The sequence below is a fragment of the Leguminivora glycinivorella genome, chromosome 1, assembly GCF_023078275.1.
Source record: "Leguminivora glycinivorella isolate SPB_JAAS2020 chromosome 1, LegGlyc_1.1, whole genome shotgun sequence".
Taxonomy (NCBI): Eukaryota; Metazoa; Arthropoda; class Insecta; order Lepidoptera; family Tortricidae; genus Leguminivora; species Leguminivora glycinivorella.
In genome coordinates this window covers 32,847,539-32,861,122 of record NC_062971.1, presented here as the reverse complement: position 1 = coordinate 32,861,122, position 13,584 = coordinate 32,847,539, and the positions used below count along the sequence as shown (strand labels likewise).

At 39.2% G+C, this 13,584-nt stretch overlaps 1 protein-coding gene across 1 annotated transcript in view; it reads right to left on the bottom strand.

The window, feature by feature from the left end:
• Positions 1 to 2,024: 2,024 nt before the first annotated feature.
• LOC125229802 (piwi-like protein Siwi) overlaps positions 2,025 to 13,584 on the bottom strand; it is a 28,158-nt gene continuing 16,598 nt past the window's right edge. Inside the window, 6 exon segments of the mRNA XM_048134771.1 lie at positions 2,025 to 4,051; positions 6,230 to 6,329; positions 11,704 to 11,873; positions 12,017 to 12,093; positions 12,781 to 13,018; positions 13,439 to 13,568. Of these exon segments, the coding sequence (XP_047990728.1) occupies positions 3,887 to 4,051; positions 6,230 to 6,329; positions 11,704 to 11,873; positions 12,017 to 12,093; positions 12,781 to 13,018; positions 13,439 to 13,568 (880 nt within the window). The 3' untranslated portion in view covers positions 2,025 to 3,886.

Sequence of the window (13,584 nt, the reverse complement as noted above, 5' to 3'; positions counted from 1 at the left end):
GTAAAGTGGGGGCTGATATTTTTTTTCATTCCAACCCCAACGTGTGATATATTGTTGGATAGGTATTTAAAAATGAATAAGGGTTTACTCAGATCGTTTTTTGATAATATTAATATTTTCGGAAATAATCGCTCCTAAAGGAAAAAAAAGTGCGTCCCCCCCGTCTAACTTTTGAACCATATGTTTAAAAAATATGACAAAAATCACAAAAGTAGAACTTTATAAAGACTTTCTAGGAAAATTGTTTTGAACTTGATAGGTTCAGTAGTTTTTGAGAAAAATACGAAAAACTACGGAACCCTACACTGAGCGTGGCCCGACACGCTCTTGGCCGGTTTTTTTGCGTTGTACTTTCCTCGCTATAGTGAGGGGAAAAGTTTTGTGTTACACTCGGGTGCAAATGTATTGTACTTCTCGTGTGTTAAAAAACTCGCAAGTTCAGGATTCTATTCTCGAACCACTCGCTTCGCTCGTGGTTCAACTATAGAATCCTTTCACTTGCTCGTTTTTCAATTCCACACTCGGCGTTAAAATACAACTTTGCACCCTTGTATAACAAATAACTATTGATATAAATATTGAAAATTCAACGCCATATGTTAGGATCCTTATCAAACACAGACGAAGGGACAATACTTGAATCCTCAACCCCTCGGTAAGTCTAAGCACTGATAAGTGCATGGGAATTTCAATGTTTTAAATGTCAAGGTCACTTTTTCAATGATAAAAATGGACAGGCGACATAAGAGGGTTTAAGCGTAGTAACGCTCAAAATTTATAAATCAGTTATCCGACCTGTCGTCCTGTATGGAAGTGAGTGTTGGGCCACCAATGACAAGACTGGATAGAATTCGGAATGAGTATAGAGGAAGCCTGAGAGTAGCGCCAAAGACAGAGAAGTTGAGAGGAAGTAGATTAGCATGGTATGGGCATGTAATGCGGAGGGATGAAAGCTATGTTATAAAACGAGTAGTAAATATGAAGGTGGATGGATACAATGGTAGTGGAAGACCTAAGATGGATGAAATGTGTGAACAATGATATGAGAGTGAAAGGTATTAGTATGGAAATGACGACTGATAGACAGGAATGGAGGAAGATGATCTGCTGCGCCGACCCCAAATAATGGGAAATGGGCAAGGGAATGATGATGATGATGAAGCGTAGTGACGCTCAGGACTCAATTATAGAATCCTTGACTTCGCTCAAGATTCAATGTACGCCCTCGCCGCAGATGTCATTTGACACAACCTGCAATTTCTTCCATCAAGTGGCGACTAACTCAAACAGGTCGCGCGGCCTGTTTACTTGAGTTTGTCAAGTGATTGTCTTTTTATTAATTGTAGTTTTAAAATTATTTCACACTAAGAGCTCGCCGCGTCGTTGCCATTCCGGTGTGCGCCGACCCTAAGGCCGTTTTCACATTATCCGATCCGATATCGGATGTCGGAAGGATTTCAATGGAAAAAATCCAAGATGGCGCCTGTAATGTATGGGTTGTCGGTCCGACATCCGATATGATAATGTGAAAACACACTAACGAAGCACTATTGGCTGAATCCACGTAAAAGTAACGTCAGTCACGACTTCATTGACTGTTTATTTGAACTACAGCTGCAAATGAAAGGCTCTAAGCTACAGCGGGGCAATTGTAACTGATCAATTTTTTCCATTATTACACTATGATGTGGAGTTTTATATGTATCCACTAAACATGCCTACCATATAATAACCGGTGGACACTGATTTAATAATACAAACTTGTAAAACATGGAAAAAATGGACCTTATGCATATATGGGGGAAAGTAACACTTATTTAGAGACAGATTATCACTTGAACTTGCATCGTGAATAAATGGAACATGCCATAAAATCGTGACTCATGTTACTCTTGCCGCGGATTGACCCGATTATTTAGTTGTTTGTTATTTGACGCCTTTAGCAAAGGGAGAAATACAATTATGAGCTATATGCACCTGCCCATTTGGGTATAAGATGGTATGTTTGAAATTAAAGATAAACATCACATCAATTACTTTATTATTTAAATGAATAACAAACAGTTATAATGTCCTTATAGTTAAGGAGCTGAAAAGCACCGAATTTGTCTTCTGCAACATGAGCAGTCCGAAGACTAGAACGAAATTTAATACAAATCAAAAAATATGTTTTCTTATAATTTGGTCATAAGTTCAATTTTTTTCCACCTAGTGTTTAATTTTGTACATTACAAATTACAACACTTGAACTTTTAATATAATAATGAAAAAATAAAAACGTAATAAAGCCCAATGGCTGCGACGCTTCGTCCATGGACACAACGCACAGTATAAAAGTTACCTAAACTTGTATTTGTGTAGCGAGAAACTACTAAACTTTTGTATCAACACTACCATAATATTGCGTGATGTGTTTTGTCTACTGTGCTTAACATCGAGTGTCATTGTTAATACAGATCAGACGAAGCATCAAAAAACGAAACCGATTGTCATAAAAATCTCAAGGTCTACAACATACTTATTTAACATCTAACTCCGAAAATTCAATTTTATTCGCCTCGAAGCGAGTAATAATTCGAACAAACCTTCTGGAATGTCCAGTGTAAATATTCCAAAAAGTGTATATTAAAGAGATTCTCTTATTCTAATACCATCTCGATCTGCGCACACACTCTAAATGCACTCATACTACTACGTAGTATCCAACTTACACATAGTCTCACTCATTGAAATTACATTTAGCACAATTTACGTCAAAAACGGTAACTGGTCAAAACCACTTAAAACCCAAAATGACATCTTCAGAATCGATATAATTTGGTTAGATTTTGATTGACGCAACATAACCTAACTACTCACCGCGTCCCTGCCGAGCATGCGGCACGGGCGCCAAGCAAAGAAGGGATAAGGAAGACTGGACATTTACCCTTTAGTGGTTATAACATCTAGACTCGATAAGCTAACTTGTTAACTCTAGATGTAATATTACATCAAATAACGCTAACATCAGTAATTATCTCTTTAAACCTCAGTGGCTTACATAGAGGTAGTTCTGCTAGATGGCATTGGTTTAAAACAGTGGACTATATTTCACACGCTGGATACGTAATCTTATGTCTACTTAAGTTTTAGGCCTTATGTAAAAACAATAAAAAAGTGAGGAACAAACTAGCGGTGGTCAACATCTGACTAGTTTGTTTACCGAATTAAACACATTTGAGCATTCAAATGGTAAATTACCCAGTCACATTATCGGTGCAACGTACCAGCTATAATGCAGTGGAGCACGGATAATGTGACCAACAAGCATAACTCCCACACAACTCTCAATAGATTTAAATTAACGAGCCATGAGGCTATAATTAAACATAAGAATAATCAACAAATATAAGTCTTTAAACCTTACGAGTACAACTGTTAATATGTATGGAATAGAATATGTTTGTTCTGTCGACTTGAGCACGTACGATATCATAATGATATCTTCGTATCACAAGCATTTGTACGAAGGCACCATTCATTAATTACATAAGACGATTAGAGAGGGGTAAGGCGTACAAACGTGTCACATTTTTTTCTTAGGGGTCTTTAAAATTCTTATGAAAAATTACAATACTTCACGAAACTGTATCGTTCCAGAGATGATCCAATTGACGATCCACTTCCCAAGTGGGTATTTGAGCCCTTGATCAACTCTTACAAAAGATTTATAATTAAAATAAACTTGAAAACAGAAACATTACTACATAATACACGGAGGAAAAGGAGGTAAATTAATTTTTCCTTAAAAAAAAAAACGTTTCAAGTGTCAAAAAATCGTCTTGAGTAATAAATAATCGGTGCGTAAGCGGATGACTCGCTATATAAGTAGTTTGGTTGAGACTGTTTAGAGGAAGTAGAGGGTCTCGTTGAGCGAGTAGTGCGGCTGGTTGTGCAGCGAGTTGGCGGCGAGGAAGGCGAGCTTGTGCGCGTACTGGCACACGGACGGCACGCGCACGCATGACGAGTTGTTGAAGTACATGTGCGTCAGCTTGTACGTCAGCCGCTGGATCTGAGGGCCAGGAAGGAAGCGGTTAGCTCTACCGGTTACACTCATGTCGTTTAGAGAACAGGATCCGATCCACAAAAATCTCTCAAAACGATTGAACTTCTTGCTAGCCATCAATTTGTATAAAAAATATTAGATTTACAAACTTGCGAGAATTCAATATTTTGTGCGATTCGACTTACATCTTCCTTATTTTAAGTGAGGCACTACCAAGTAACATTGTTGCTGCACGCGCCAAGTAACATTGTTGAAACTAAACACTTACAGACGGTACAGTAGGTTCAAAAACGTAGGGCTTTTTGAATCACAGCGCAGATGCAATACGAGTACATTGAATTAACTCTTAAAAGGCCTTTCTCTATTAAATACAGAGTTTATGAATATTATTTTTTTATTTTATTTCGCGCTCTAGATAAATCAGGGTGTCCACTACTAAATCCAAAAAAAATTCCCTGACATTTCCCTGACTTTCCATGACCATTTAAGAAAATTTCCCTGACCAAATTTTCACTCTATGATGATATTTTTACCACGGTTGCTTCAAAACAGTTTTTTTTTTCTTAAAAAAAACCCGAAGAAAAAGCAGTTTTTTTAGGGTTCCGTTCCTCCAAAAGGAAAAACGGAACCCTTATGGGATCACTCGTGCGTCTGTCTGTCCGTCTGTTACAGCCAATGATTTTCTGGGATATGTTTGTTTTCTAAAGTACGAAATATAAAAAGTTGCAAGGGAGTTCATAATTTTAACTATTTTCCTTTATGTTAACTATTAAACTTGGCTATACCAGCGCCGGCCCGTGCACTCTCAATCAGGGACATCATGGTAGAGCGAGTTTGAGTTTCGGCTCCCTTGAATATCTCATGCAAAAAAATTCGCGAGCGCAGCGAGCGCGAAATTTTTTCCCTTTTTATACGTCCCGTAGTCGTTATTTGGTACTTAACTTAGCAAAACAAAATGGAGTACCTAGTCTATCTGAGCAGAGTCAGGAAAGCAGGCTTGAAATGAAAACGAGATTTCAAGTGTAATGTGAGCGTGAAGTATTGACCAAGTTACAAAAATATATTACATATGTAGAAATATTAAACGCGAGCGAAGCGAGCGCGAAATTTTTTCTCTGTTGTCAGCATCGGGATGCCCATTTAGGTGTTTTGCCACTACATGCCTTTAGGTTTCCGAGTGCTTCATCGTCACGCTAATTATACTCCTATGCTCCTTTGACTAATACAAAATTGCGCCTCTATGTGACGTTTTGCGCCATAGGCTTTATGAGGAACTCCGCTTTGGATTGTCGGATCGGATAGATACTTAGAATTTGGACAGCGACGTAACGTAACTTTGTCGTTTTCACATCGCCCTAGCAAAAGCACCTGCCTTATGAATTTTGTACATGGTGACATTGTGGTGCAACTTTCCAACTAATCTAAATCACAATAACTGAATTTATACCCGATCCCCCTCGCTATTTTGGAATATGAGGGTGGGATACGCAAAAGTAAAAAAATCTGGATTTTTCCGCATTTACGATTTTGGGCCGGATAAATTAAGGTTAAGCATGAAGATATCCCCATTAGCAATCACTGGGATGGAGGCCAGGTACTATACTTGTAATGAAAAGTCTGAAGTGTCAATTTTAAGTTGCCTTAAAATCACTACCGGGAATCCATCTGCTGTCATGGATGTGGCTAACCCAAGAAATCATATTATTTTTTGAATAATTTTTGATTTTTTTTCATGGTGCCAAATTTTTCCCTGACCTCCAAATCATTTCCCTGACTTTCCCTGACTTTCCATGACCACTATGAGCTTCCCTGACTTTTCCCTGACTTTCCCTGACTTTCCAGAAAGTGGACACCCTGTAAATATCAAAAATATTAAGTCGTCATTTACTAAAACTAATTGTAAGAAGATATGCAAAACGTGTCCCTTGCGCTTCCGGATACGAACTTTCATCTCGCTCAATGCTTAAACTCTGAGGAGAGATCACTCACTGCGCTTTAACATCTATTTCTTACCAAAATTTGTGAGTAAAACCTCGTTCACAGCTACAAAATTACCAGGTTAATTTGCCAATATAATAAACAAGTTACAAGACTTTCGATCTCTGTACGGATTTAAATGCCAAAATGTTTTTTCTCAATCAAGAGATTCCATGTTATGTGGAGCTAATTTAAGACACTACTTACATGATCAGGGCTCAGGCCAGACGAGTCTTCGATGACGTTGTAGGAAGTCGGTGCGATGGTTCCCTCGCGCACGTTTTGGGACACGAGGAAGAAGTCGTACCTGTGAATATAGATAACACATTGTAACTATAACAGGGTGTCCACTACTAAACCCAAAAAAAATTCCCTGACTTTTCCCTGACTTTCCATGACCATTTTAGAAAATTTCCCTGACCAAATTTTCATTCTATGATGACATTTTTACCAATTTTGCTTAGGGTAGCAAAAAAATGTTTTTTTTTTGTTTTGAAAAAAAAAACCTTAAAAAAAAAGTTTGTCCGTCTTTCATGGCAAAACGGAGCGACGAATGGACGTGGTTTTTTAAGTGGAGATATTTGAAGGGATGGATAGTGACATAGGCTACTTTTTGTCTCTTTCTAACGAAGCGAAGCCGCGGGCAAAAAGCTAGTACTTTTATACCTACGTTTTTTTTATCTTTAGGTTAACTATTAAACTTTAATTTCTGGTTTTATAAAACTAAACTTAACGAAATTTGTAGTTGGTACTATTTATTTTTGGCTACACCAGTTGCCGGCCCGTGCACTCCTATCAGGGTAGAGCGAGTTTGAGTTTCGGCGCCTTTGGATAATTTGCGGTAGAAAAAAATATCGCGAGCGTAGCGAGCGCGAAAATTTTTCCCCTCTTATACGTCCCTGGGGCGTGTGCATCAGAATGACTGACCAAAGTGGCAGATCGATGTTGGAGTACCATCAGCATTTACTACCTATTTGCTACTATTTACTACCTATATTGACATATTTGCTACCTAAGTTAAAAAAAAGATTTTCCAAAAATAATGTGGGCAGTCATTCTGACGTCAGGATGACTGCCCAAACTGAGTATGTCGGGGTTGGACCCCCTAATTTGCAACAATGTATATACTATGATTTACTACCTATTTGCTACCTACACATATATTTTTTTCAGATTTTTTAGGTAAAAAATAACGATTTTATGAGTAAAGTATTATTTTTAGAGATTTCTTCCATAAAGTGGGCAGTCATTCTGACGTCAGGATGACTGCCCAAACTGAGTATGTCGAGGTTGGACCCCCTAATTTGCAACAATGTATGTACTATGATTTACTACCTATTTGCTACCTGCACATATATTTTTTTTGGATTGTTTTTAGGCCAAGATTAACGATTTTATAAGCAAAATAGTTTTTTTGTAGAAATGTGTTTCATAAAGTGGGCAGTCATTCATACTTCAAGTTGGACCCCCTAATTTGCAACATTCTATGTCCTATGATTTACTACCCATTTGCCTACTTACATAATATATGTATGTTTTCAGATTTTTTTAAATATGAAAAATTGAATAAAATGAAATAAATATAGGCCCCAAGGCCCCATTTGCCTACCTACATAATATTATGTATGTTTTCAGATTTTATTTATAAAAAAATAAAATGAGAATATATAGATATTATATGTAGGTAGCAAAGGTAGTAAATCATAGGACATAGAATGTTGCAAATTAGGGGGCCCAACTTGAAGTATGAACGACTGCCCACTTTATGAAACATATTTCTACAAAAAAACTTTTTTGCTTATAAAATCGCTATTCTTTGCCTAAAAAATCCGAAAAAAATATATGTGCAGGTAGCAAATAGGTAGTAAATCATAGTACATACATTGTTGCAAATTAGGGGGTCCAACCTAGACATACTCAGTTTGGGCAGTCATCCTGACGTCAGAATGACTGCCCACTTTATGGAAGAAATCTCTAAAAATAATACTTTGCTCATAAAATCGTTATTTTTTACCTAAAAAATCTGAAAAAAATATATGTGTAGGTAGCAAATAGGTAGTAAATCATAGTATATACATTGTTGCAAATTAGGGGGTCCAACCCCGACAAACTCACTTTGGGCAGCCATCCTGACGTCAGAATGACTGCCCACATTATTTTTGGAAAATCTTTTTTCTAACTTAGGTAGCAAATATGTCAATATAGGTAGTAAATAGTAGCAAATAGGTAGTAAATGCTGATGGTACTGTAAGAGGTTTCGCATTCAGAATGAAACCTTTTACAGCAGTCATGGTCGCTGACTGGCAGTCCCTGATTTAAAATTGGAACAGTATAGGAACGTCAAGGAAAACAGACACTTCAATCGGGCATTCATATAGAAGCAGCGATTGAGAGTGAACGGTTGTACTTAGCTCCTAAAATATAAAAAAATATTGATTCAAAGCGTTGTTTAAATGTTTGGATGCTCTCCACTGATAGGCCGACTCTCTTACATGGTGGAGGCACTAACGTCTGAAAGTTTCCCCTAGTTTCGGTTTCAGAGTTTTCAGACAACGAACCCCGACCTCACAGCGCGAGGAAGCGCATGCCAAGCGATAAGCCAAACGCGCTTTAAGAAGAAGGATTTCATAGTGACCATCGTCGCCACTACATAGAGCTATCCCGGGTGATATACTTCTTATTATTTAATACTCATTATCACCCATTCCGTAGTTAAAATATAGCTGTGCAGAATTGACGTAAAAATGGAATGCGAGACATTCAACAGAGCAACGGGCGCTCAAGATTGTGTTATTCAAGAAACTCAACGACTCCTCTTCGGTGACCATGGGCGTCGACGCGAATTGCGTGAACATCAGCTCCATCATACCTATATACTTAATCATACACATATGCAGTAAATCTTCCTAGATATGTAGGTTACATTAGATAGGCAATGTAAATTTAGTTTCAATCTTTTAATTATACATTATATTGTAGAACTTACGGAATAATTGTGATTTGTGAACTAAAATGTACATTATTTCAAAGGAAAAACGACTTGTGGCAGAAAATGTCATTTGCCTATCCCTAATGTTAAAAAGGATAATTATTTGTAAATAACCACATAGAACTAATTATTTTGGCGCAATATATAACATGTAGAATACTATACATATTATTTATGCAATGTTTATATTAGAATAAAAACTATTTGATAGGCTTATTTATTCCATAATGTTTTCCTATAGCTACCAATAAGGTTAAGTTATATGAAAATATGTAAACTGTGGAATAAAACACACCCCAAACTGTAAATATTTAATAAATAGATATAATTGTTTGAAGTTATAGAGTAATACGTCACAACACCCTTATAATTTCCTGACTACAAAGAACAATGTTCATACACATTTCTTTTACATGTATCAAGACAAGGCCGACTAGATGACCAGTTGATCCAGCTGTTCACGGTGTGGCGAGATGGCTGGCGGTCATATGCAACCCCCACTTCGTCGTCATCACCAACGTGCAGCACACTGCAGCTGCAGCAATCTTCATGAGCCGTTCGGGCTCCGCTTCACTTCGCAACCGGCGCGGCGGGAAGATTGGCGGCCATGAGAAGCCCCCACTTCAACGCCACCGCCAACAAGAATCGGCATCTTCAAAATTTATTATGTTTTTTCATGTGAAATAAACGTTTTGCCTTGTTTTTTTACTGGAAGTTAGGAGAATTTGCTAACAGCTGTCATGTCAATGTCATCTAGTCATGGCCACAGACAATTAGCTGTCAGAAAGTTCAAAATAAAAGGGTTTAGTCGATGGGCAGGGGTTAGGTTTTTGCCATTGGTTTTCCTAACCATAGTCCATATCTGACTAATTTGCGAGGACCTTGGCTATAGTCCAACTATCCAAATTATGGCGGTCTCAACCGTGGACTAGGCAACCACGCAAAGAGCGTTAGATGTTGGCTACCTTGAATGAGGCTGTCACTATTGGGTGTTAGGAGATTTTTTTTTGTGTGTAGGGGGGCCTGGCTTAGGTAGGGCCAACCGGTAGTTAGGGTAGAATAGGATAGGATAGGGTGTAGTATTGTGAACAATGGCTGCTTCTAACATAAGGGGGAGGGATATGTAAGAGGTTTCGCATTCAGAATGAAACCTTTTACAGCAGTCATGGTCGCTGACTGGCAGTCCCTGATTTAAAATTGGAACAGTATAGGAACGTCAAGGAAAACAGACACTTCAATCGGGCATTCATATAGAAGCAGCGATTGAGAGTGAACGGTTGTACTTAGCTCCTAAAATATAAAAAAATATTGATTCAAAGCGTTGTTTAAATGTTTGGATGCTCTCCACTGATAGGCCGACTCTCTTACAGTACTCCAACATCGATCTGCCACTTTGGTCAGTCATTCTGATGCACACCCCTGGGGCTGATAGTAGTTATTATGTACAAAAAATAACAAACAAAATGGAGTACCAAAGTACCGAGGTACTATCAGGGCAGAGTCAGGAAAGCAAAAGCTTGAAATGAAAACGAGATTTCGAGCGTAGTGAACGCGAAATATTGACTAATATAAAAGTATTACCTATGTAGAAATAGTAAACGCGAGCGAAGCGAGCGCGAAATTTTTTCTCTGTTGTCAGCGTCGGGATGCCCATTTAGGTGTTTTGCCACTAAGTACATGCCTTTAGATTCCAAGTGCTTTAAAGTTTTCTCATCGTCACGCTTACTATCCTCCTATGCTCCTTTGACTCATACAAATTTGCGCCTCATGTGACGTTTTGCGCCATTGGCTGTATGAGGAACTCCGCTTTGGATTGTCGGATAGATACTTAGAATTTGGACAGCGACGTAACTGTCTTTGTCGTTCGGCCTCGCAACGTGGTTCGTCAAGGGTTAGAATCCGCCTTTCACGTCGCCCTAGCAAAACCACCACCTTATGAATGTTGTACATGCTGACATTGAGGTGCAACTTTCCAGTTAATCTGAATCACAATAACTGAATTTATTCCCTACCCCCCCCTCGCCATTTTGGAATATGTGGGTGGGCCACGCAATGTAAAAAAAAAATATCTAGATTTTTCCACATTTACGATTTTGGGCCGGACAGATTAAGGTCAGCTAGACCATGAAGATATCCCTCAATCCCTCATTCATTAGCCCATCACTGGGATGTAGGGCAGGTGCTATATTTGTCAAAAAAGTCTAAACAGACAATTCTAAGTTGCCTTACATTACAATCACTACTAGGAAGATTTTTGCTGTCATGGATGTGGCCAACCCAAGAATCATATTATTTTTTCAATACTTTTTTTTTCTTGGTGTCAAATTTTTCCCTGACCTCCAAATCATTTCCCTGACTTTCCCTGACTTTCCATGACCACTATGAGCTTCCCTGACTTTTCCCTGACTTTCCCTGACTTTCCAGAAAGTGGACACCCTGTATAATAATATATTCTAATCTAGTGCTCGAAACCATTTTTCGCTTTCATAAGCAAATTATGAATTTGAATTGGATTGCTCTAAGTCAGGACAATGAAGATGCGTTCCTCAACTGAAGCAGGTCGTTCGACCGAAGAAAACTCACGCGCTGCCTAGGCAAGTAGGCACGTTTTCATTAGACGTTTGCCACTGGGTCTAATTCCTAACATCATAAAAAGCGGTGTAGCAAAAAAGAAACAGAGTAATATATGTACCGCTCGGGCAGCGTGACGACGTCGTCGATGACGGTGCCGGGCTGCGGGTTCTCGCCGCGGCCGCGCGCCACGAAGATGCGCGTGTTGATGCGCTTCGACACGATGATGAAGCACAGCTTGTACGGCGCCTCCAAGTACACCTCGTTCAGCTTCTTCTTTATTTCCCCGACCTGGAAACCGTAAGAAAAAAAACTGTAACAAAGTACCGTTTAGTGTCGAATGCACATTAAATATCAAGTATAGCCTTCCTTATTCATCTTTCTAGACTAAAATAAAGAGGTAGTACTAAAATATTAACCAGGATAAGACTTACCTCATGGCTATGCACGTATGGGATTTGTCCGTCGCCCACGCCGTCACGGTAAATGATAATGTGCGACGGCAGCTTTTCTGTTAATAATAAACATATAAGATTTAAAACACTGTAAAATGTACCAATGTCACTGATTTAAACTTTCACGATTATTACACATCATTATTTTTAAAATCGGGACTTAATCGCGTATAACTACATATTAAACTGACCTCCAACGTTTCAAGGACAGGAAGGAAGGTGTATGTCGACAGAGTAACATCCCTAGTGCGCAAACAGTTCAAGTTGATAATCAAAACCAAGTGCGGGTAGTTCGAAAAACTCGCGCGGCTGTCAGAAGGTGTTGATGTCATTTCAAGCCAGTCTTCTCCGAGACCACGGGGACAACGCCGTCCTTGAAACGTTGGAGGTCAGTTTAATATGTAGTTATACGCGATTAAGTCCCGATTTTAAAAATAATGATGTGTACCAATGTCACTAATCTGAACACTAATTTTAAGAAGTGACGTAAAAAGTTAAACGATAACTTAGTGAAAGACAGATATGGAATTACCAGGAAATAAGGCTTCTAATCATACGCCACTGTGACAATTTCGACTTAAGCCTAATGTAATGCAGTAGAAAATATTTTATTAACGAGTTTAAGGCCTCAACAACACTGCTGCATATACCAAAATCTGCCGAATATAAAATGAGATTTTCCAACAAAAGTTGAAAGTTGTGGACACATGTGTGGGCATATATTAAATATGTAATGAACTCACGATTGATCTCGCGGTACTTCTTGAGCGCGACGGTGATGTTGAAGCCCATGTGGCTGGAGAGCTCCTCGCCCGAGGTGTGCGCGTTGACGGAGGAGATGTAGCGCGTCTGCTGGCGGTCCATGGAGGCCACGAAGGCGCCGAAGCTCTTCTCCTTGCTGCGCGTGTCGTGGCACACGTCGTATCCGATCACCATCAGGTTCGGCAGCGGGATGTCCACCGTCCAAGGCGCGCCGCCCAGCTGCACAACACAGTATAGCACTAATTACAATGTGATATACCCACAAACCGTTCACGACATTCATTTGTCGATGACATGCACTAGAACGTTTGTCATATTATACGATGCGATATCGGATGTAGGACCGAGTTCCTGTACATTAAAGGCGCCATCTTTGACATCCTTCCTACATCCGATAATCTGTAAACGCGGTTAGCCTGCCTCATTGGCGTACGTAAAATAGAAAAAAAAAACAAACATAAGGTACAGAAAAAAAGATTAAAATAAACAAAATCGCGTAAACGTATTCCCAAAAATGTAAATATCAAGGGAGGAAATGAGGTACATGGTTGTATGCAAAACCAGTTTCGCGGGGTGGTAGTTCCCTTTCGTCAATAAAATAACAAAGAACATGTAATGCGTATAAGACAACAAGTGTACCTTGCAGTTGATCTGTATGGCCACCTTGGTGGCGATGGACATGGCGGACTTGCAGGTCATGTTGCGGCCGCACACCACCTGCGTGGGTACGGCGCGGTCCACCGTGCACTTCTTCTTGATCGCTTCGTACCTGCCAAGGGAGACCG